The sequence below is a fragment of the Equus caballus genome, chromosome 1 (genome assembly GCF_041296265.1).
Source record: "Equus caballus isolate H_3958 breed thoroughbred chromosome 1, TB-T2T, whole genome shotgun sequence".
NCBI lineage: Eukaryota > Metazoa > Chordata > Mammalia > Perissodactyla > Equidae > Equus > Equus caballus.
In genome coordinates, this window is record NC_091684.1 from 102,271,838 (window position 1) to 102,295,921 (window position 24,084).

The 24,084-nt window shown below is 56.1% G+C and overlaps 1 protein-coding gene across 26 annotated transcripts in view; it reads right to left on the reverse strand.

Moving 5' to 3' along the window:
• Positions 1–750: 750 nt before the first annotated feature.
• The window catches only part of ARNT2 (aryl hydrocarbon receptor nuclear translocator 2), a 173,040-nt gene continuing 149,706 nt past the window's right edge, over positions 751–24,084 (reverse strand). For 15 of the 26 annotated variants that reach the window (XM_070266198.1, XM_070266205.1, XM_023649336.2 and 12 more), the window contains 5 exons: positions 20,175–20,274; positions 17,311–17,449; positions 16,501–16,651; positions 6,570–6,706; positions 751–5,035 (listed from right to left, as the gene is read on the reverse strand). In XM_070266198.1, coding sequence (XP_070122299.1) covers positions 4,937–5,035; positions 6,570–6,706; positions 16,501–16,651; positions 17,311–17,449; positions 20,175–20,274 — 626 coding nt within the window. In that variant the 3' untranslated portion in view covers positions 751–4,936. The remainder of the gene's footprint in view (positions 5,036–6,569; positions 6,707–16,500; positions 16,652–17,310; positions 17,450–20,174; positions 20,275–24,084) is intronic. The other 11 variants (XR_011438359.1, XR_011438358.1, XR_011438379.1 and 8 more) reach the window with 1 other exon arrangement.

A 24,084-nucleotide genomic window follows, 5' to 3' on the forward strand; every position in this document is an offset into this window, starting at 1 on the left:
ATCCAATTTATCATTTTATTCTTTTATAGATTATGCTTTTGGTGTGGCGTCTAAGAAATCTATGCTTAACTCAAGGTCATAATTTTTCTCCTGCGTACACTTTAAATATGTGCAGTTTATTTTATGTCAATAATAGCTCAATAAAGCTGTCAAAAAAATAGCAGTCCTAGGTGTTTGATGGAAAAGAGCTTTCAAATGATTTTACTCTGCCATTTTGCTAGATTCTAAATGGTCTTCTTCCAACAGAGAAAGATTAGAATTTGTAAGCATTTACCAGAGGTTTGAGCATACTAAAATGCTAACTTAATTTTGAGAGAAGTTAAAAAAGAAAATAATAACCGCGTTTGAAGAGGACAACGTATACAGGGTTTTGGAATGAGACCTGAGATCAAATCCTGCTTCTGCCATTTCCTTCCTGTGTGTTCTTAGAAAAGTCACTTAACTTCTCTGACTCGCAGTTTCTTAATCTATAAATCAGGAATAATAAACACATAGCATAGGTTTGAAATGATTAACAAAAATAGCATTCGCAAACAGCCTTCCAGAGAGCCTTGCCTAACACACCAGCTCAAGAATTACTAGTTTCCTTTTTCATCTTACGTACTAGACCCCCCGACAGGGTCATTTGTCACACTTTCCTGGCTGTGACACAAAACAGTCCTTGGGAAGGAGGCACGCGAGATACAGCCCACACCCCAAGGGCTGGTTCCATGAATTGTTCAATGACAGCGTCTGCCCGGCTAGTCATCGTTCAGAGCAAAGTCAGCTTTATTGTCATGAAATTTTAAAAGGCAGTTACATTAGTTACACATGTACACAACCGACTTAATCACCGTTAGTCATCAACGACATTCAAACACAAATGGTGATTTACCCACAGCACAGTGCACATCCATGAGGAGAAAAGTTAGGAGAGAAAGGATGAAGCACTCCAACGGTCCCCGGAAGCCGCTCTGTGAAATCTCTCGTTTCTGAAGGAGAACGAGATGGTGGCAGGAAGCAAGCCGCCCTGGCCCAACATAGCCCACAAGACCTTCGTCTGCACGTCCATGGCCAGTGCCCCGCAGGCTGTGGCCAGTGCTCGACCACGAAACCAGCTTTGGCCTGAGACCCAGGTGCACCCACCTATGAGAACTAGCCTGCTCCCTGGCGGGGGCCCCTTCATGTTTCCCAGACCCCAGGCCATTGGGAAAGTGCGGACACGAGGTGGCCCCTGAGCACACAAGACGAGGATCTGGTGGGGAAGGCAGGGGGGTGGACCCTAGCAAGTCAGGCCACAGTGACCTAACAACTGGCCCATATTTTCTGGTAAAACAAACAACATGTCTATGCTGACTTGTTACTGGCTAGCGCTGTCAGGTCATCTGCTTGGTTCCGCTTGTGTGATGGGTCATATCTGTCAAGGAGCAGGTGGGTGAGTGCTCACGGCCCAGCAGAGCTCATCTGCAGCCCTGGGTGCCAACGTGGGGGAACGGGACCATCAGTCACTTCCCCGGGCCTGCCTCATCTCCGCGCTAAGACCAGAAGGAACGCTGACACTGTCAAGTGTGGCCCGTCTGGGGAACACACGGCCCCTTGATCAGCATGGAAGGTTTAAGCTCCCCGACGGAAGTGCCATCAACTATTAGAATCCTCCCATTATTTGCAACAGGTATCCACGACACAGCAAAAGGGTTGAATTTGATGTGTTGGAAAGCGGAGAAGAATGTGGCTGTTTGGATGGCTCTGTCACTCCCCACCCAAAGCTAAACGCAAGACTAGTGGGAAGCACCATATAGGGTGAATGTTCTAGAACCTTCTTCGCCACTATCATGGTCACTAACCAAGTCCTAGCTGAGCCTCAACGTGGCTGTGTTTCTGTCCTCGCCAGTGGCTCAGGCAGCCACAGCGTGGGAAGCCCTCTGCTTGCTCAGTTTGAGGAGAGCCAGCTAAACTCTAGCGGATGCGATGAGGCGGGATGAGTATGTGAGCCCAGAGCCAAACCCACTCCTACGGGCCTCTCCCCTTCCCAATCCAGCTCCCACTCCACCTCTAGTAGGAGAGGAGTCCAGGCTGGGGCACGGGCTGAAGGACAGGCTGCAACAGGGCCCAGGGCTCTCCGGCCTGCTGGCTGGGCGGGACTGGCATGGGGGGGTCCTCTTCCAACCTGGGATAAATAGATCCTCTAGGGCTTTCATTCTTACTCCAGGTGGTCTCAAAATTCTTTGGGAAGAGAATCCCTTCGGTGTGGGATCCTCCCAGCCTGTTTTCTTATTGGCCACGTGACGGGTTCTGAGAGGGGGACAGAAAAGAGGGAACGCTAGTGAGCCCGTCAGATTCGAATCAGAGTCCCTGCTGGTGCTCCTGGGCCAACGCTGGAAGGGACGAGGCCCGGCCTGTCTAGTGATGATGCGCCCCAGGAGGTGATGTGCGCTTCCAGCCCCCCAAAAATCCTCGTCTTCCAGGGCTAAGAACTGAGCTGTCCTCACCCCAACCTTTGTTTACGTGAGGGAAGTAACTGAAAGGTCGTTGGGAGCAAGGCTCTTCTGTTCCTCTGCGCGTCCTCCTGGCCCAGCACAGACCCGATATGTGGGAGGCCCACAGCCAGCATGTCTACCTAGCGCACGTACCTAAGAAAATCACCAAGTTCTTTCCAAAAAACAAAAGGAGAAAACGAACATAAAACCCCCAGAACTTCCACACTCACAGGCTAAAGGCCACGGAAAGCCTGTTTTCACTTACCCGAGAAACCATTCTTTGATCCGAAAGCTGTTTTTGCCCTATTCTTGGAAATAATTATGTCCACTGCCTGGGGCAAGCTCGAGGCTGCAGAGGCAGAGGTGGCCCCAGGGGCAGGGCCGGCCGGGGAGCCCCTTCTGGGTCTGAACTGTGGGCTGTGGGGGTCTCCACCACCAGCCTTTTCCCTGGAAGCACAAAGGCTCCTGAGGGAAAAAGGATGGCACGTGTATGTAAACCCAAGACCCAACCTCCACTGTCCACAAAAGGATTGAAGTCGCCCTGCAAACGGACACCAGGGTTAGTTTACAGTCTAGGAACGGCATCGGTATGCTGCCCAACAACGCTGGATTTTTACAGGGGGAGCATCCTGCACACGACTGGGCACAAGGAGTCAGACAGACAGGGCTGGCGTTGGTGCAGAGCTTCTAGAGGGTCAGAGCAACGTGCCCTGGCTACGTCCTACCTGTGCGGCTCGCTCTGCACTGGGCAGTCCGGGACCAGCTCCACTGCCCAGGCCCAAGGGGAGGGATCCATGGGGGCTCTGAGACAGGGGCTGAGGATGCCTGCCAGAAGGGGCTCTGGGAGGAACACAGGGCCTTCCTGGGGGTGGGCTCCTCCTGCCCCGAGGAGCCCCGCGTAGCTCATCTCCCCATGGGAGTCACGAGCTGGTGGGACTGTCAGGAAAAGAGGGAACAGAGAGGCTGAGTGAGCCCTGCTTAGTGGGCGAGTGGAGGGGCAAAGCTAAGGAACGACAGGGGACGGATTCTTGAACTAATCTCCTCAAATCGGAGGGAAACACCTCGAGCCAGGGGCCACGGACTCACAGGTCAGCTGGGCGGAAGTTTCTAGAAGTCAGCTCTTACTCCTGTCTTGAGACTGCCTGAGGAATTCAAGGCCCTGGTGAGTGCGTGACAGAATCAGAACCAGAACCAGACCTGGAACCATGTCTTCTGCCCACACGCCTGCACTCTGCCCCTCCTGGGTCGCCCTTGCTCCTGGTCAGCTGAAGAAGGCAGGCCCGACTGGCCTTAGGGACAGGTTTCACGTCCCGGCTCTGCGGTGGATTCACGCCCACACCATCCCCTGGGCCACTAAGCAGGTGCACCCCCCCCAGGCTGGTCCTAGGGAGCGAGTCTGCAGGGCACAGAAGTCAGGAGGCTGGGCGTCCTGCCCACCCCCCTCTACAGAAGGGCTCTGTGACCTCAGGGTGGCCTCCCTCAGGCACTGGGTGGGGACGATGGAGCAAGGATGGGCAACAACCAGGAAGAGCTGTTCCTCAGACCCAGTGAGAGAGGGGCGAGTGGTCTCCTGGGGTCTCCCGTAGGAGGGGGGCTGGTTTCTCTCAGAGGAGGACACCTCAATCCACACCGAGGGGCCTGGATCACAGAACTGACCCATTAAAGTGAGCAGGTTCCCAGCCATGACTCTTGGGGACACTGGGGTGTGCCCACTGCTCCCTCCGACCTGTCAGCAGGGCGTCCAGACGGGGGCCAAGCTCCCCCCAGGCAGGGAGCTGCGAGCTTAGGGCGGGGGCTGCACATCTGGGGCCTCGTTCCTTAGCACCCCAGATCCTAGACACTCACTCAGGCTGCACATGACAGACGTGGGCATGACACCTCCATCAGGACGGGGATGCAGTCACACGGCACAGAGCACACACAGGCCACGGCATTGGGGGCGCACAGCCGGACCTGGCCAAGCTGGAGGCTGGGGGCAGCGTCCACCTCCGCATCCCCATGCTCCTGGTCCCCAGCTCAGGGGACAGGGGCTGTGCACCTTGCCGCCTCTCCTGACCCCCTGACCCCGCCCATCTGCAGACGGTAGAGGCAGAAGGGACTCACTCCAGCCTCCTGGGTGGCCTGGTGCTGATCGGCACTCTGGGCTGTAAGCAGACTTTTTACAGTGAAATCGTCCATCACGAGATTATTCACAACCAGACTTCAAGGACCCAGCAGGCTCAGCTCCCAAGCACGCAGAGAAAATACAATAAACACGGCCGACCCCCAACGTCTACTGGGGCTCCTGGTCAGGGGCCAGGCAGCCTTGGCCGTGGGCGGGAGCTGAGTGACGCTGCACCAAGGGGGACATGGGGGCCGAGGCGCCTTCTGCTGGGGGGTCCTGGCGCCGGGCGGGCGGGGGGAGGGGGACCCGGCGCCCGTGGTTGGCGATGTCACCGCGCGGGTGGCGCTGCCCGGCGGGGGCCTGGCTGTGCCTGCAGCTACTCGGAGAAGGGCGGGAACATGCCCAGGTCGGCAAAGTCTTCGATGTTGTAGTTCCCGGTGCCCTGGGTGGGGTCTCCTGGCATGGGCAGCATGTCCTGCAGGGGAAGGAAAGAAAGCCGTGGGGGAGGCAGCCCACTCTCCCGGCACCGGGCACCCCAGGAGCTCAGCCTGCCCCGCCACCTCGCAGTCATCCCTCTACTGGGCAGCCCAGAAATATGGGGGGCCCCTCAGAGGAACCCGCTCAGGGTCCTCAAATGTCTGAGACCCGGGGAGCTGCTCCTCCCTCAAGCCGTCTCCAGCAGGTCAGCACGACCTCAGGAGGCAGCCCTTGTCTGTGTGAAGCCGAGCTAGGACCCGGGGCCGACGAGAGCCCCGCTGGTGGGGAGAACTCAGCCTGGCAGCGAGCAGTGCACACAGTGATGATCCAAAAGTATGGGAAACGCAGGGCGGGGAGGGGCGGAGGGAGGACGGAGAAGAGGAGGACACCTGCGGGGCATGTCTGCGTCGCTCTATCAGGGCGGGGCCAAACTCCTGCCGGGCTAGAACTCGCTTCTCACAAGTCCTTCAAGCTTTCTGCCCTCAGAGTCCTGATCTAGCAAATGGGAGTGGCTTATGTTTCAATCCTCGTGGCAGACCTCCCAAAGTGTGTCCTGTCGAATTCACGGCCCAGGAGACACTCTGGGAGAAAAGGATTCTGTGGACAAATAAGTTTGGGAAATAAGGCATACTTTGTCTCCCCCTTAAAAATTCTCAGTCTGCGTTAGTATCATAAAGGCTCTGAAAAAGTCCCTCAGTCAAGAAACTGAATAACTTTGTTTCACCAGCGTTTCACAAACTTATTTGACCGAGAATTCTTTGTAGCATCGTGACCATTAAGAGCCAGGTTGGGGAATTCTGTCAAATGCGGCTGCCGTGAGGCCCACGGATGGGCCAGGGCGAGCCTCACAGGAGGAGGAAGGGGAGGTCAGGCCAGGGCCTGGGTGAGGCACTTCTTTGTGCCTTTGGGAGGATATGGCCCCTTGGAGACCTGGAGTGACGTCTGGGTTCTAGACCTTCGTCTGTGACAATGCTGCTTGACGTGGCGGGAAAGGAGGCTGGGGTGAGGCTGGGGGTCCCGGAGAGCCGCCCCTTGAGAGGAGGGCTACGATGCTAGGAGTCTCAGAAGCCACCCACTTGTGCTTCCTGCCCCTTCCTTGCTCTGCAGGGCAGGCCTGGGGCTCCGGGCGGGACAGAAGCTGCTTCTCTCTCATGCAGGCCTGGCGGGGTGGGCCGAGCACCTGCCGAGGGACAGGCTCGTGCCCCATCTGGGGCATTCCTCCAGCGGGAGCTTGTCTGGTTGAAAGTGGAGCCAAGAAACCCCCCAAGGGGGCGAGTCCTGCTCTGCGTGGCTGTGGGCGTGGGCCTGGGGGTGGGCCTGGGACACCCCCCAACCTTGGGGCTGCAAGGCACCTGGCCTCCCCACCCAGCAGCCAGCAGCCCCATCCTGTGGAACCGGAGTGGAGGAGCCGTCACCCCGACCTGCTCGGCTAGGGCTCCGCTCGCGGGTGGGCCAGAGCCGCACAGAGACCGAGGTGAAGAAGCAGAGGAGAGGCAGCGGTACCTCGGGAAGGCGGTGCTCGCTCGATTTACCTGGAACACTTCGGTCTGACCAGGCTGCTGGTGCGAGTGCTGCTCGCCGCTCTGCTGCCCGTGGTGCTGGCTCTGCCACTGCGACCAGACTTCCGACGGCCGCCCCTGGAACTGCCCGCTACTCTGTCCACTCTCAGCTGGAAGACCCGACGGACAGGACACGGCCTTCAGGAGCCATCCCGAGGCTCCACGAGGCCCGAGAGCCATGGCGGCCCAGGGGGACCATGTGTCTGGGGGCGCCTCCACCCAGAACTGGCCCCATGTGTTCGCCGACCCGATTCCCACACTGACCGGTGGATGATAAGCCAGTTTTGCCCCTGAGAGCCAAGTGGGTGAGAGAGAAATGGGAGCTTCCTGCAGAGTGGCGAGGGGCCTGGGCGGGCAGGGTGGCTCTCCTGGGAGCACATCTGACAGGTGACTGGGGGCTTTAAGCCTCGGAGCCCCCATTGCCCCTCGTGACCGCTAATGGGGCATGTCGGTAGGCTTGGGAACGCCCTGTCCTTGGCAGCATGGATGCGGGCATGAGAAGGTCCCCAGCTGCCCTTTACTGGCCCCACTGGACGATGGGTCTCCCCTCCACTGCACTGGCCATGGCCACCCTCACTGCCTTTCCAGTAATTTGGCTGAAGCCACAAATGGCATTCCACAACGTCCTTCCACAAAGGCCAAGAGCCCTTCCTGCCCGCGTCATTAGCCGAGGATCCCTCAACACCAGTCGGTTTGGGAGGAAAGGCATCTGGAAGCTGCTCAGACAAGGAGATGGGTCCCTTTGTGGGTTCAGAAAATTCATTCGTAAATGAGAGCAACCTTGCTTCTGTCCACACTTTACAGAGAGGACTCAATGGAAAAAAGAAATAGGAGGAAGCAGCAGAATTTTGTCTACAACATTTTAAAAACTCACCCCAAGAGGATTTGTTTATACCGAGGCTCAGCAAAAGCCCCCAGGACATTTTCTTCTTCTTCCAAAGCATTCAACAACATGCTGGAGGCGACGGGCTCTCTGTCGAGCTCTGGATGGCGGGACAGGCTCCACCTTGCTCTTTGCAACAGCCATGCTGACCACAGGTGACCCCCTGACTCCTGCCCAATCGGTGGGCACTGGGTTAATCTGAGCTAAGGCTAGAGAGTGTTCTGGGAGACTCCCTCTCTCTCACACACATGCCCCTCACACACTGCCTGACACCTAAGGGCTCCCCTCCCGCCTGACACATAAGACTCCCCTCCAGCCACGTCCCCTTCTCCTTCCCTCCAGCCTCCAGCTTCCAACGCCATCCACACACACGGTGTCTTCCTACTTTCCCTCCCTCCTCACCCCTTGCCATCACCCTACAGCCAAGTCTGTGTGTGCAAGCCCAACCCTGCGGGCCGCAAAGACCCCACTCAGTCCCTCCCGGGCACTGACGCTCCTGACCGCCATCTCTCTGGAACTGTTCTGTTGACTTCTAGGACCGCATCTGATTTGGCTCCACGACCTCCCGCACGGCCCGTTCTCCGGTGCCCCCTGGTTCTCTGCACGTCTCTGGCCCTTAGCACGTGCTGAAAGCAGGGCTCTGAGCTAGGTCTTCCCTTTCATCAGCAGACAGGATAGGGCAGCCTGGTCCATCGCCATGAACTGGCTGAGTCACCGACTCCCGGAGCTCCTGCGCTGCCCGGGCTCTGAGCTTGTGTTGTGCATGTGCTGGGAAACAAGACAGTTCCCACCTCGGCGGCTCCCAGCGCGGGTGGGAGAGGGGTTAGGGAGCAGCTCCATAGAGCTGCGAGCTGTCACAGGGGGACGCAGAGCTAGAAGATGCTCCAGAGGGACACATGACCTTGTCATGGCGAGGCAAAAACGCGTCCCAGAGACTTCAGCTGAGACCAGAGGGAGACTAGTTAGTAGTTAACCAGGTTAGTAGTTAACCAGGTGCAGGGCTGGGAGGTGGGGTTGAAGAGCATTCCAGACATAAGGATCAGTCTGCGCAAAGGCTTGGCAGTGAAGAGGGCGTGTCCACCCAGGGACCGGCAGGTGGCTCCCGATGGATGAGACTGGAGCATGACAGGGCTGGAGGGCGAACCAGGGCTCAGGTCCCACACGAAGGGGCAGGTGTCGAGACAACAGAGAACCGCCAAAGGTCTCTAAGCAGAGGCAAGGCACACACGGACCTGACCTGCATGTTTAGAAAGGCCCCTCCCCAGCGGGTGAGCAGACAGGAGGGGAGGGAAGGGGCCCGAGCAGGAGGAGCTGCTGTGGTCATTCTTGCAGGAGAGGACAGCCGCCTGCACCACGGAACCGAGTGAGAGGCGGAGGGCAGACAGATCTGAGATGCTACAGAGAAGGAGGTGCGGGACACGTGGACTGGCGCTGCTTGTGCCAGGGGCGTGCGTGGGGAGAGCAGGGGATGACCGACTCCGCCTCGGGTGGTCTTTACACAGTCCTGGTTTCTCTCCCAAGCTCCAGGGCCCCGTCTCTGTGCCTCGGAGCTGCCTTTAAGTGTCTGAAGGCCCCTGGGCTCCTCACACCTGAACTAGCCCCTCACCTTGGCGTCTGGTCAGAGAGGAAACCCGCGAGTGCCAACTCTTTCCTCAAACTCGCTCCTCAAGTCCAGTGCATCTCTGGATGCTGCTGAGACCCCACCCCCCAAACATCGTCTCTCACCCCCCGTCTCCTGCCCTCCGTGCCCACTGCCACCACCAGTGCTCTGAGTCCACCCTGCAGCCAATCTCTCCCAAATAAATCCACAGCCTAATGGTGTCTCTTCCTGAAACAGCATCCACTTCTCAAAACCTACCGCAGCCCAGCGCCGTCTGTGGAGGAGCGTCCACGCTCCTCGGGGCTGGCACACAAGAGACCCTGCAACCCGGTTTCTCCTTTTCAGACCTCGTCTCCCACCTTTTTCCTCTGTAACCCCGGCTGCTCGTACCCTGGCCACACAATGACAGCTGGGCTTTCCCCAAACACCAGCGGCCGTCACAGCTCTGTGCTATTGCATGTGTGTTCCTTCTGCAACGTCTGTCCTTCACCGTCTCTGCGCCCGGAGGATCCTACTCATGTTCAAAGCCCTCTCGCGTGTGGCCTTGCACGACCGTCTCTCTGTTCCTGTTTCTTCTCTGCTGGCCTGTGGCACCTGCGTCATCTCCTACGACAGTGCCCATCATGCTCTACAGACTTGCCCCCCAGGTCCTGAGCAACTGACGGCCAGGGACCATATCTGCGTCTACCCCAGGCTCTACTGAGCACAGTGCTTGGGATGAAGGAGGCTTCCAGAAGTATTTGCTGAAGGGAAGAATAAAGGAAGGAACGGAGGAAGGGAAAGAGGGGGGTAAGAAGGATGAAGCATGAATGGTCCATAAGCTTTAATTTCTATTCCCATCCGAGGCCTCCTGGGATAGTCGACTTGTGATGAAACAAACGCACATTCTCTCCTCAGTCCTCCTCAGTGACAGCCAGAGACAGGGTGGGGCGGACGGGGCTGAGGACCAGAGGAAGATCAGCTCTCTATTTGTGTCTGTGTGATTCTATTAATTACAGACACACGACAGCAGGATAAAAACTCCTAAACTTCTAGGAAGGGAAGTGCTCCTCTTAAATGTTTGCATTAGGAAAAAATCAATTACTGGATTGCCTTAGAAATGGCACAAGCTACTTAAGGAAGGAGGGGAAGGACTTAGCATTTCTGGAGTGCTGATTACGTGCTAGGCATCGCGCTGGGTACTTTCTGTACATTATCTCATTTCCTCTTCCCTCTGACTCGAAGAGATGGATCCATTTTCCACATTTTTCAGATAAGAAAACTGGGGCTTGAAGATGTCAAGAAATTTGCCCAACTCCTTTAGCCTGTAAGCGAGCCACGTCTGAACCTAGCTCTTTCTGACACTGAAGCTCATGGGCATTCATTTCGTAAATACGAGGTTTATGTTGATCCCTACTATGTACCTGACACTGAGCAGTGCGTGGGGGACACAGTGGCGATCAAGACGGGCCCAGTTCATTGAGAAAGACAGGTGAGTAACTGGATAATTAGAAGCGCTAAGAGTGCTCATAAGGGAGCACAGGTGGCTCAGGAGGACACGGAGCAGGACCCAACTCAGCCCGAGTCTTCCTAGAGGGGTCACAGGCAAAGCCACCATCCACAGAGTGAGTTCACAGCCGTGTGACAGAGAGTGAAAGGGGAAGGCTCTCCTTTTAGCTCTGCTACTAAATCCATTGGTGACCTCTCTAAATAACGCGCAGTAACTACGACAGAACCTCTCCAGGATGACAGAGTGTCATGGGGCCTAAGCCTAACCCTTGGCCCGACTGTCCTGCGCTGCAGACGGATGGTGGACAGGGGACACACACGGGCTGCCCCCAAGATGCACCCATGAGCTTCTTTGTGGAAAAAGCCCCAGTGGTCACCAACATCCTTACTGTTCCCACAGCCATGTGTACGGCTACAAACTGTGAGCTGGGCTCCAGCCACGCTGTGCTTCCTCTGTTCGTTGGCTTCCTGAGCAAAGTCAAGGCTGCAACAGCCCTGGCTGGATGCACCGGCCACCTGCCAGCCCAGGGGCCCAAACAGAATGTGCTCTGGGCTGCCACCACCTGGGCCAGTGGCGTGGGCGGGCTTTTGTCTCGAGGAGCTTGTGGATTCCTGGGTTGTAGAGGCAAGGGAACGACATCTTCTTTTCAAACAAATTTTTTTTCTTGGCGCTCAATGCTGTAATTTCACTCTTGCTAAATGACATTTTTCCTCATGAGAGTCATCAGACTCAGAAATTTCCCTGAGCTTCAAGGCTCATTGGAAGTCCTGCTCAGAGGTCCTGTGTGGTCCGGTTTGGCTCAGTGGTTCTCAGCCAGAGGTGTCTGTGCCCCCAGGCGACACTTGGCTGTGTCTGGAGACAATTCTCAAGGTCACAAAGGGAGGATTGCCAGTGGGAGGGGGGCGGGTCAGGGAGCCCACTAAATGCCCACAAAAACAGGATGGCCCCACAACAAAGAATTATCTGGCCCAAAATGTTGGCAGCGGCAAGGCTGAGAAACACGGCTGGTCAAGTCGGCCAAGAGCTGACGGGGCGGCTGATTCTCAGAAACGCCTTCGAGGCAGAGGACACCATGCACTTCTCGCCCAAGAACACACACCACAAGGACCCCTCATTTCCCATCATTTCTGGCTAAGACCTCGTCTTTCCATCACTAACTAGTAGGCATGGGAAGGGCTATAATGCCCTAAAATTCGCTAGTAGGAAGGCACGGGCTGAGTTTGGGGCAGGAGCTGGGAGCTGAGGAGCATGGTGTCTGGAAACTTCTCAGGTGGCTGAAACACTGTTACCTGCTGGGCCGGGCAGGGCAGGCCACGATGGACATGGCCTGTCAAGGAAGGGAAACGATGTGCGGGAAGTGTGTCTTGAGCTTTGTGAAAGATGCTCGTCCTCAGAGCGGTCAGTGTCGTCTGCAGTGAGCTGATCTGATCTGCGTTGCCTGGCTGTGACTCGCAACAGGTGCGAATGAAACACTCTGGGCGCGTCTTCCTAAACAGAGGAGCACACGGTGACCAAGAAGCCACGGGCGCTGTGAGTGTGCCGGCCGAGTCATTTTATCCAGGAGCACGCCGAGGAGACAGCAGTTAATGCAGACCCAGCACTGCGGGGGCAGGGACCATGCTCAGAGCGAGCCCGGGCACGGGGGCCTGGCCTGCCATAGCAGCATGGAGGCCCCGTCACCCAGCACCCTTGTGTGCATTTCTCCAAGAAGCATGGTGGTATCGGCAAGCAGAGGCTGGTGGTCACTGAAACAGAAACTGACCAATTTTGGGATTGAGGTCGTATAAATCTCAGCCAGTTATCAACTTATCGCCTCGCAGCTCCCAGGCCACCCTTCTCTGCCCCGCTTTGGGACACGGGAGCTGGACCTGTGAATGTTCCTCCTCTCCTGGCTGGTGCGAGGTCAGCTTCGTCCACAGAGGGTGCTGGGGACACAAGACAGGCCGCGGAGGACGTGGTTCTCCTCCGGGTCAGGGTTCTCCCTCCACAGCGTGTCCACCAGCTGCGGGCAGGGGCCCGGCCAGCAGTCTCCCTCAAACTCTCCATGGCCTGTCCCGTGGTTCCTGGGACGGTTCCTGGTCCACCTGCGCCCTCTAGCTGGCAGCTGCTTCCACTGACCGCCGGCAGCCCACAGCCTCGGGCCAGATTGTCCACCACCGCAGGTCCTGCGTCTGCGGCAAACACTCCTCCGACAACTGACCTCAGGCTTTGTGGGGGGGCCTTTTCCTCCAGGTCCTTAGCTCCTTCCTCGTCCACTTCCCTCAGCCTTCGAGCTGGAAGCCGATGCCCACTTTGTTATTCCTGTCTTCCTCAGGGTCCTCTTTTACCACCTTTCATCAGTTACAAAATCTTTGTATTGAATGTTCCCTGTTCAGACTGCTGCTGTGGTTTCTGCATCCTGCCCGGACCCCGACTGACACACCTTTCCCGCCCAGCTCGTTACGGGAACGACCGCTTAGACGTGTCCCTGCTTCCAGGAACGCACCGGGTGGGTTTCCAGTTGTGCGTCTGGATGCTGCATTTCAAGCGACTAGGTTTTACTGTGATGGAAACTGAAACTAAGACTGGAAACACAAATGCGATGGTAGCATATTTCGAGATAACTCAACAGACCTGACGTGGGAGAAACGCCTTGGACTGACCCCTGGAGGCCCCTGGAACAGATCAACACGGGCTCCCAGGAGGGCTGGGACCAGGAAGGGCCGCTGTCTCACTCCGCGTGTGAACTCAGCGCATGACGCTGCCCTGAGGAGTCCCGCTGAGGGAGAAGCGCTGTTCCAAAGTGGCCTGTCACGCTTCCCTCCCCTTGACGGCAGCCGCTTGGCCGTCAGTGGGTGATGGTCAGCAAGTCTGCTTGGCAGGCATTCCCAAACCACCCCACCCCACTCCAGCCAGCGAGAAGGAGGTGGCAGGATCGACTTTGCAACCTCTCTGGGTTGAGGGGTGAAGCCAAGGACAACTAGCTGAGGGGTTGTCCTGGGGGTGCTGCCATGCGTGTAGCCCTCAGGCCCCACCAACAGGCCCCAGGCCCAGCTGTGTCGCCCACACCCTCTGAGAGCCCCTGGGAAGCCACTCGGATCTGCACACTCGGATCTGCACACTCGGGGCCAGGGTGTGTGTCCCCTGCAAATGTAAATGCTGCCAGGTGTTTTAATGGTTTGATGTTTATTTAACAGTTAATGAGACTGACGGTTAATGGAGCCTGCTCGGCCCCTTCTCCACTCACCCGTTCTCCTGTGCCCTCTCCCCTGCACCCCTTCCCACTGCGCTCCACTCCGGAACACCCACCGTTGTCAATAAACTGCCCCTCAGGTCCTCTTCCTAACCGCCACCCTCTTCCCTCCCACCTTCACCAACACCCGCCCCTCCCTCCACCAGGACGCCACCTCCTTGAAGCCCTCTGGAGCTGAAGATGCTTGTTTTATCCACAGATCCCATGGCCCACCCTACTCTCTGGCCCTCCACGCAGCTGTTCTCCACCGTGATGTGAAACGTGCCCCGTCTGCCTGTGCGGTGGCCATCCTGGGGGCTCCTCATCACAGACGATGCTGACACCATGCCCTCGAGGTCGTCCTCCCATCCTGGCCCGAGCCTCCATTCCCGCTCGCTCCTCCTCCGCTTTCTGTCCCCACTTCCTCGCCTGCTCCTGCCTCCACCGTCTGGCTCCCAAAGGCATGCCACCAGCATCCTGTTCTACTATACTTCTGCGTCGAGCTCCATGAACAAGACAGAGGCCACGGGAAGCCTCTCAGTTCCCCTCTGTGTCCACTTACACTCTCCTCCTTGCACTCATTGAAGGCTTCCTGCCCCTTCTCCTTACTAGAAACCACGGAACCTCTGCGGGGCCGTCCAGCTCCCGCTTAATCCTAAGACGCCCTGAGTGATAGACTAGAAGACGGTAAGTATGGAGGCGCGGATGAGAGCACAGACCCCAGGGGCACCACCCGGGTTCCAATCTGGCTCCACAGGTGACTCTGTGGCTTCCCAGCTGTGAGGCCGCGGGCAGCTCTCCGGCCTCACTGTGCCTCCATCCGTTTATCTGTGAAATGGGAATAATCATGGTATCTCCAGCTCAGGGCTATCGCGAGCAGTAAGTGAACTCAAATGTGTGAGATGCTAAGCACACAGTAAGCACCCAGTGAGTCAGCTGCTGTCATCGTCATCATCATCATCGTCATCATCATCATCATCATCATCATCATCATTGTCAAGTGTTGGATAGCTCGAAGGCAGCTGTACAAATGGCTGCTGAGCCTGGGGCCCCATTTGTGTGACCCTGTCCTGGGTCATTGAGCTGTGTGGTGGCCTCTGTCCCTCCTGTGTCCCATGTCTACTTATATTCAGAGCCTGGCACTTGCTAAGTCTCCACTTAGCTCAAGGACCTAGACTGTTGGGGCAGGAGAGTGGCCTGTGCCCTTTTTCGTCATGGCCACACGAGATGCTCCCAGCCTCACCAGGCTGGGTGCCGGCTCCTGGACGCCTCTCCTGACCACGCTACGCTCAAGGACCTCTGCCTTCAGTGACCTGTGCTGCCATGTCTCTGTCCCATCGTCTCCCCTGCCTCAGGCTCTGCCAGGGATCTTCCCTGGGTCAGGACCCCGTCTCCTCCCCTCGTTCCCAGGGCTCAGCATGGGGCCTCAGGAAGGCTCGGTGGAGATGGGGCCTCCTGCCCTGGGGAGGACGGGGTACCCACTACCTCCAGTCTGCAAAGGCCTGTCTTCAGGGGGAGGCAGGGGTCTGTCCAGGCCCAGGGAGGACGCTGGATGTGGAGACAGAGAGGGCAGCTCTGCGGGAAGTCAGAGGCCTCTGACCTCAGGCTGGTTTCTGAGTTGAGCTCTTGTCTGGGCCCGAAAGCAGCTGCCACGGGGCTTCCCCTTCCTCAAATGGGGCCTCTGCTCCAAACTCAGTTTCCCTGAATGGTCTGGCAAGGACATCTGAAGGCTGAACACGTGCACCTGCTACAGGTGAACGAGATCAACGCTGGAGGGACAGACCGATCCAGAAGGGAGGGAGAGAGCAGGATTGGGAAATGCTGGGGTCCCCGCGAGTGGAGGGGGCAGAAGTGCTGCTCTTAGTGGTGGTGGAGGAGGGGGCGGGAGCGGCCGACAGCTCCAGGCTCTGGGCTAGGCTCAGCAGAGAGCTTAAATGGAAGTATTTAATGTGCCAAATGGAAATTTGGATGTTTGGGCTCAGCCTCAGGCTCACCCACGAAGGTCCACTCTGCAGAGAAGCGCCCGTGAGCCACACTACGGACATTACCCGCTGACAGCACTGCGAGAAGACGCGCACCAGCTCAGGCTTCTTACAGTATCGGGGGCCACTTACCAGCCCCTCCTTATGTGAGATGGAGCCCTGGCCCTTGAGATGCTGACGGGTTCATTTAACCCATGCCAAGTGAGCAAGCCAGGCTTCTGGGAATTGCCCCAGGGGTCGGTTACGTAATCCTTTACGGCCTGAGGTTTCGTTAAGAAAGCTAGGAGAGATGTTCCCACAGGGGCTGGTCTCCCTCTTTTAATATGAAAAAGAGGGAGAACTTTACAGTGTTTATTATTTACACAATTCACTTATACAACTGATCATCCCTACAACTGTCTTCTAGTTTTTTGAAACAAGACTAGAGGGTTTTTGACTTGAGGGACCTGAAAGTCCTTGCTGAGGGCCGTAAAGGGTTAGAATAGCATTTAACTGACATCAGCGCACAGGAAGACAGTCCCAGGGTCCTGAAAATGATCAAGTCATTCCACAGAGCCAAGGTCTACGCAGCCAGTCTCTTAGGAACACCACTGGTCTTCTCAGAGCCAGAAGAGGCACTTGGAAACCTCCAGACTTTGTCCCAGGATTCTGGGAGCTTGGGGTTCAGCCCCCGACTCAGGACGGTCAGACAGCATTTCTGTGGCTCCCCCAGGAATTCCTTCCCTGATTCCCCACCTACCGAACCCTGGAGTCCTGTTGGCCAGACCGGAGTAGGCGTTCCCGCTGGGCGAGGAGGTAGCTGGGCTGGAGAGAGGACTGTAGGAGGAGGGGTCTGCCGGGTAGGTGTGGCTCGTTCCAATCCCAAAGGGAGACGACTGAGTCTTGCTGGACTGAGAGGGGATAAAGCAAAGACCGGAAGCATCACCAGCAGGTCCCACCCCCTCCCTAGGCTGGTCACTGCCACCCACAGGTACAGCAGGCTGGGCAGCATCTCCTCTGGGCTGACCATGACTCCCAGGGGCCCTCTGGGCAGCTGGGCACAAGGCATGAGTCAGGCCAACACGTGCGGGCCCAGAAACTGCAGGACTCGGGTCCTGGGCCTTTGGGACAGGTCTGGCTGAAGTTACCCCCAGGCTACAATGATCTGGGTCCTCCGGCTTCCAGTCGCGGGGTCCTTGGCCCTGTGACTACCCAGAACTCCCTCAGCCCAACATGCTCACAGTGACCCCAGCAGCTTGGTGTCCCCACCCGCTCCTGGGTGGGGCAGCCAGAGCTCCCAGAGTGGCGAGGGGCTCATTCCTGATGGGGGGGACGCCCTGCATGCCTGCCTCTCCTCCCAGCTCCGCCAGGCCATGGCAGCACGGAGAGAAGGCTGCTATTGGGGACCCAGCCCTCAAAGTGCCCTTGGGGTGGCCGGGGCTCCTGGGCGCCCAGCTGTTATTGGGGAGGTCAGCTCCAGCCCAGGGCACTGACCAGCCCTCAGAGCCACATCCAGGGTACTCTGCTCCCTCTTGTTACCGGGGGGCAGTGCCCTCACCGACGCCCATACCTGTCCGGGAAAGGGTGGCCGACTCCCCGTCCATGCCACCTGACCCTGGTTTAGCTGTCGAGAGATCTGGGACATGTTCTGGCCGGTTGAAGAGGAGGACTGGATGTCATTCACTCCAGGCACGTGGACCACGGAAGAGCTAGGAGAGAGGAAGACACACTTGTCGTGAGAGACGCAGGCGCCCTGCCCGCCATGCGCCTCCCTGGGCCCCTCCCGGCTTCCACTCACTCGCCCTCCAGTGCAGCAGGTCATTGGACAAGAGGGCCATGCGTGGCGAGCCCCTGTTTTCCTCCCGTCCCCTCAGGGCTCCCTCTGTCCACACTGTGTGGCCCTGCCTCTTCCTCCCCACAGGGCCTCCCGCACTCTCCTCTCAGCCCTAAACCCACCCTGTGTCTCTGGCTCCAAGCAGATGAATCCCAGGAAAAGAGAAGCTTCTTAGGGGGACACCTGTCTCTGTTGACCGCTCCTCTGTGCTCTGGGTAATTTGTTCCTTTGGGCCCTGCAGGGCTTAAGGACTCTGGAAGCAGGCCGTGGGCTGCCAGGCCATTTGTTTTAAACAGAAAGAAGTGCCCGTCAATGGAAGCCTGCTGGACGGGACCAGTCCTCTGCCCGGAGCACAAGTGGTTGACCTCTTTTGCCCCTGCCCACTCATCTTCAATTTGACTCAAGTCTTTTTTCTTGTTGTTATATCAATTTCTGTTTTTTTGCTGAGGAAGATTGGCCCTGAGCTAACATCTGCACCAACCTTCCTCCACTTTATATTTGCATCACTGTCACAGCGTGGCTGACAAATGGTAGAGATCTGAACCTGTGAACCCAGGAGCCACAGCGGAGTGCGTGAACTTCACCACCACACCACGGGCCAGCCCTCAACAAGTCTTTACTAGGCACTGGCTGCCAGCGTCCACATGCTCCCTGCTTGTCCTTCCGCGGCTCCACCTCTGACCGCTGCCTCTGCTCCGAGGCACTTTTTCCCTGAGGTTTTCCAGCTGTGCCGAGTGTACCACGAACTCATGGAAGGCAGGAAGAGGGGGAGACATCACTGCGTTCCAGGCCCTTCCTCCCGCCTCCTGGGACCAGCCCGGCACATGGACCATCCCGGCACAGGGTGCAGCGCTGGGCGCCCTGGAGTGAATCGAGTGGAGAGAAATGGGGCTCAGCACAGACGCCTTGGGGAGGGCATCTTCAGCCAGGTTTGAAGAAAGGCAGTTTATAGATGCATAGAAATGACCAGGGACGATTTGACCCGTTGTACTGTGATATTTCTTTGACGCTATCTGGTTCCTCGTAAGACAAACAGGACCCAAGAATGTCCAGACATTCGTGCACCAACTGTTGTCAAAGGGGGACGTCCCTCCCATCTTCCTGGACCACCTCCTCCCCTAACACAGGGCTCGCTTCTCATTCTCCTTCCTGACGAACGGACGACCTCAGGGGGCCCTGTCTGACCACAGATCTCCGCGGGGCCTCTTCCCTGCCCCTCGGCACCCTCCCAGAGCACCGACTGACGAGAGCTGGCTATGGCGTTGCTGGCCCTGGGAACGGCGCCCGGGCTGAAAGGCAGGGCCTTCTTGGGGCTGGGGCAGCCTCTGCACCCGGCCCTCCCCAGGGGCCTCAGGGCAGAGAGGCAGGGGCCAAGGCCAGGGACCATGGGATGCGGTGAGGACACACTGAGGGATGCACAGTAATGCCCTCCGCTAGGGGCTCAGGGCGACCTGTGACCGTCACTCACCTGACACCCCTTCCCACTCCAACCAGCTCAGCCCCTTTGGATTTACAGGAAATCCTGCCCATTCCACAGGCTTAAGGCCACACAGGCATCCTTTCATTCATTCATTCATTCATTCACGCTGGGGACTAGTACTGAGCGAGCACCTTCTGTATGCCAGGCTCCCCACATCGGCTGGTGTCCTCCTCCGACTCCATCCCCGCCCCGCACAGCCAGCCACGCACAAGCTGCCTTTCCTTCTCCGTAACTGGCCCCCACCCCACCTCACTATTCTCCTACAACAGCCTCCCCAGGCTCAGCATCTCCAGCTGGACCGTCTGTCCTCCGTGCCCACCTGCAGCCTCGCTCCTCCACTCCTGCCACCTAACTCTCTCCAGGACCCCAATGCCTCAGCCCCTCTTCTCCCACAAGCCATCAGTGACGAAGTCTGATCCTCAGCGTGGCATTCAAGGCCCCCCCAGTCTCGGCCTCTGTTTCTCCCAGACCTGAAGACTCCCGCATCGCTCCTGCCTCCTGGCTTTGCCAGCACGTTCTGCTCGTTCTTCCCGTCTACGGTCCGGTTTCCCAGCAGCCCTGGAGCCAGGCTTATCTCTGGTGGTGGCGACAGGGCTTCCCCAGTGACCTAAAAGAGGACCCTGATGCTAAGAGCCAGGCCTGGGGCAGGTGGACACCCTGAGTGGTCGTTTAGGCTGAGACCCCAGACACGATGGGCTGAGCTGTCCTCTCTTCCTTGGAGCTGGCTGTGGCCTCTGGGGGCCCAGGGACAGGGCACTTCCTGCCACCTTGTCAGGTGTCCCCAGCTCTGTCCCATCCCAGTGCTGGCTTGTGGCTAACTCACTGCCTTCTCCTCTGCAGGCAGCACTACAGAGCACAGTGGCCAGCCGGTGCCGTTCTCATCCGAGAAAGAGGGACCACCGCCGCCCGTCCACGGCAACTTGCCGAGGGCTCAAGGGCAGAACCAGAATCCCCAGCTGGCCCGGGCCTGTAGAACAGGGACCACTCCCCGATGTCTGCAGTATTTGCTGCACACGCACCTGAGCTCTGAGATCCTGGGCTTCCCCGGGGAGGGGCCTCTGCCCGTGCCTCCACCCCCCCCCCCCCCCGCCACCCCCCCCCCCCCCCCCCCCGCACGTACCTGAAGGCCTTCCCCGAGTGACCCGGGGGGAAGGGGCTTCCTTGGGAGTAGATCTGCTGGGTTCCTGCTGCCGAGGCTGAGCTCATCATCTTCTTCTCCGCTGGGAAAACCAGAGCAAGGGTCGCCTGAGAGGGTGTCTGCCCTCCAGACCACGGGGCAGGCGGCCTCGAGAACAGGTGCAGGGGTGGGTGGAGGCGAGTAGGAGGGCACACTCTTGGGGCAGCCCATCCACATGCAGCCTGCTGCACCCTGGCCTCTGTGCCCCCGTGTTCCAGGACCTCACTCAGGCTGTGCTCTGAGCCCGGGCTGGGCCACAAGCCGCCCGAAGACAGTTGGGAAGACGAAAAGAGCTAATGAAAGTTCTTCCCCAGACGCTATTTTATGGATTCCTTTCTCCCCCATGGGCTGGAGATGAAACACCTTGTCTTATGTGCGAGGAAGCAGAGAGCAATGGCTGAGAGGACAGGCTCCCGCACGCAGCTCCCTGGGCTTGAACCCCAGCTCCGCCTTACTTATCAGGGGTGTGCCTTGGGCACGTTATTAAACCTCCTCCTGCCTCAGTTTCCCCAAATGGAAGACAGTGATAACAATAGGGCGGCGGTGGGAATTCACTGAGTTAACGTAAGTGACGTGCTTAGAACAGTGCCTGATAACAGAGCAAACAGCATCTAAACGTCTGCGATCACTTGTTAGAGTGTGAAAACCGAGGCTCAGCTCGTCTGAGGGCGTGAGCCGTCAAAGGAGGGCCCAGGGCCTGAATCCAAGCCCAGTGCTCCGCTCAGCCTGTTGCCCCAGAACTCTACCCATGGCCCTGTCCTCGTTCAGCAGGTGCTGAAATGGCCCACAGACCGGGGAACCTGGGGCGGCCCCAGACCTGTGTTTCTCGACTTTCCACAAGGCTTCTTTTGGGAGGCTGAGCTCCTCATGCAAGCGAGGACACCCAGGCCCAGCCCGGAGGTGTAATAATTGACGCTCTTCTGCCCCCACTGAATGGTCAGTAGAAAACTCGACTCTACACTCTCACGCACAGAGGCTGGGAGGAATGGGCTCAAATCCCAGCCGGGTTGTTTGGATCTCACGTGAGCAAGACGGTGCTCTCTGTGGTGGTCTGAGAAACAGGACTGGGGAGGGGAGAGCTCTCACCGCCCCCGGAATTGAGGTGCCAGGCTCTCCGAAGCACCCTCCCATTTCCCCAGAATCTCAAAATGCCTACACTTCTTATTCCTACCATCCCTAACATCCCCGCCCACAACTAGATCCTGGAGCAAAGAAAACAAACGTTAGTTACGTGGCCATTATTTTGTGAGCAGACAGACCCCACGTCTGCACCTGTCTCTGGCTTGATGGTGGGAGGATGGGTGGAGGGGTGGGGCCCCACTCGGTGGGCAAAGGCAGTGATGGACACTCAGGCTCGTGGGCTTGGGGCCAAGATAGCATGTGCCGAATTTCCCACGTGTGTAGACAACCTCAGTGACATGTTAATAGACCAGGGGCACTGAGCAGTCTTTCTGGTCCCTTTTCTTTTTGCTGCAGTGGCGGGCTGCCCGTAGGAAATCCTCACAGGATGGAAGAAGCTCAGACACTTGGGTGTGTATTTCTAACCCAACCATAGGGCCTTGGATCTTGGGGAGAAAGAGAGATGAGGCTAGAAGTTGCAGGAGTGAGGGGCTTCTCTTGAATACAGACTTAATGCAAGCCTTTTTCTTTCCTCATGTATTTAAGTTTTCTGGTGGTTTGGGTAATTGAGAAACCCATTTTTTTTCCTAACTGCTCCAGAACCTTTGTAGGGTACAAAATGAAAGATCCTTGATTTTACGGTTCAATCTTCTGTATCCTTCTTCATTTTTTTTAAATTATTTTGATCTACTTGATTGGTTAGAGACGAACAAAGGCCTACTGAAATCTTCCACTACAGTTTGTTTTTATCAGGACCTTTCTGTGTTTCTATTTATTTTGGCTTTCACCTGTTTCAACATCCACGACATTTATATTTTCATTTTAGGTTGCCTTTAGTTGCATTTTGTCTTGTTTTGGTTCCACTGTGCTTTGGCAGTGCTTTATTCAGAAGTTACTGATCAGGAGTCCTTGAACATCAACTTTTTTATCACTCTTGATATTCATACTTTTTTGCTATCTCACTATTTTTCTTCTGAGCGTCGTGCAATTTGATAAACATTGTCTTGTCTTTTAAGTAGTTCAGAGGCAAGACTTCCTTCCTTCTTTTCTTTTTTCTCCCTTGCATTACAGGTTATGTTTCTATACACTTGAAGCTCTATTTCCCTATAAATATCAGAGATAGAATAGTATAAACCGATGAGAAATTTCTGTTTATTACCCCTTGTCCAAAATATGTCTGAATCTTTGCTGAACTGACTTTGATTCTAGTTTTTATTTATTTTTTTATATCTTTTGTATCTTCTAACAATTTTTTACATTAATTCTAGCTGCTGGTGGTTTCATTGTTCATCACTACTGCTTTTCCAACCTATCCACTTCCATTCTGTATTCTGTATTTTGATTCATTTCACAAACAAGCGTAATCTTTTGCCAGTAGTTTTTCCACGAGATCTAATTAGACGGTCACGTCCGAGAATGTCCTTCTGTCGTTTCCTTATATGAAAGCAGATTGATAGGTGGAAAAATTTTGGATCACATTTTCCTTCCCTTCTTTTTTGTCTGTTGATATTTTTTCTACTTTGTTATCTTTATGGGAAGGTGTCTACATTTGCATAAGCTTAAAAGTTCAAATGAATTTCCCAGAAATGCTATGGGGACCCGGTCAGATATTTCAGGCTTATCTGAAAGGAGAAAAACACTTTAGACATTCCACAACGATAGCACACCCTCTTGCTGGACGGAACTATATTTCTCTATAGGAGTCAAGCAAATACCGACGCAGGCAGGTAGCATGTCTGGGGGGCCAGTGGGAACCCACGGCAGGGAGCTGCCACCAGGTTTTCTCTTGGCAACTGGACCCTGTGCTGTGTTGGCACCTGCCGTTCTCGGCGGAAGTCAGCCCCAGCGCCCTCCTGACTTCTTGGCACTCGGTCCACAGCCAGGTGGGCATGACGGCTGCGGGCTTCCACCCACATGCTGGTAACAGGAACCTGAGGACTGCTGTCTTCCATCTGCCCGGGGGGCCTCTCTGTCCGCCCCTCAGCTTCACTGTCCCCACTCGCCAGCCCTAGTAGGATGCTGTTGGGGTTCCCTTACAAATACAGCCTTTCTCAGGCTTCCTCTGGGTAAATCAGCTGGGTTCTCCCTTCAGCTGACCCTGATTACACCGTATCTTGCAGAAATTTCATGACCATGTGAAAATAGAAACTTTTTTCTGGATTTTGGAACCGCCAAAGACATTCCCAAGTTTTATACTTTGCTAATCTTAGTGCTAATCTGAGTGGGAGACTGAGGCAGCTGCACATGTGGGTTCCATGTGACATGACTTAGAACTGCACCGTTTTCTCTAACAGCAGGACAGACACAGGTAGCGACTAAGGACCACCACATAGGATCCCCTGAGTGCATTACGGAACAGCCACATAACGGAACTCTATGCAAGCAATAGAAATGATTTAGATCGTTGAATGATCTGGAAATACTATTATTCATAATGAATGGTCAAGGGAAAAAATTAAGCTACCAAACTATGAGCTCAATTTTGTATACAGAAAGAATTCATCTGTGAGGAAGAACAGAAAGGATATACTGTAAAGAGTTAAAGATGATAATATCCAGGCGGTGGGATGGCGGATAATTATTTTTAATTGCATATTTTCATTTTAAAATGTGGTCCTCTCTATGTTAAGGATGAAGTTTATATATATTTTTTAACAGGGACATGTGTTTGGTTTAATAAAACTAAACTGCACTATGGATGAACAGAGTTCATTTACTCCATGCCCTCAAGTTT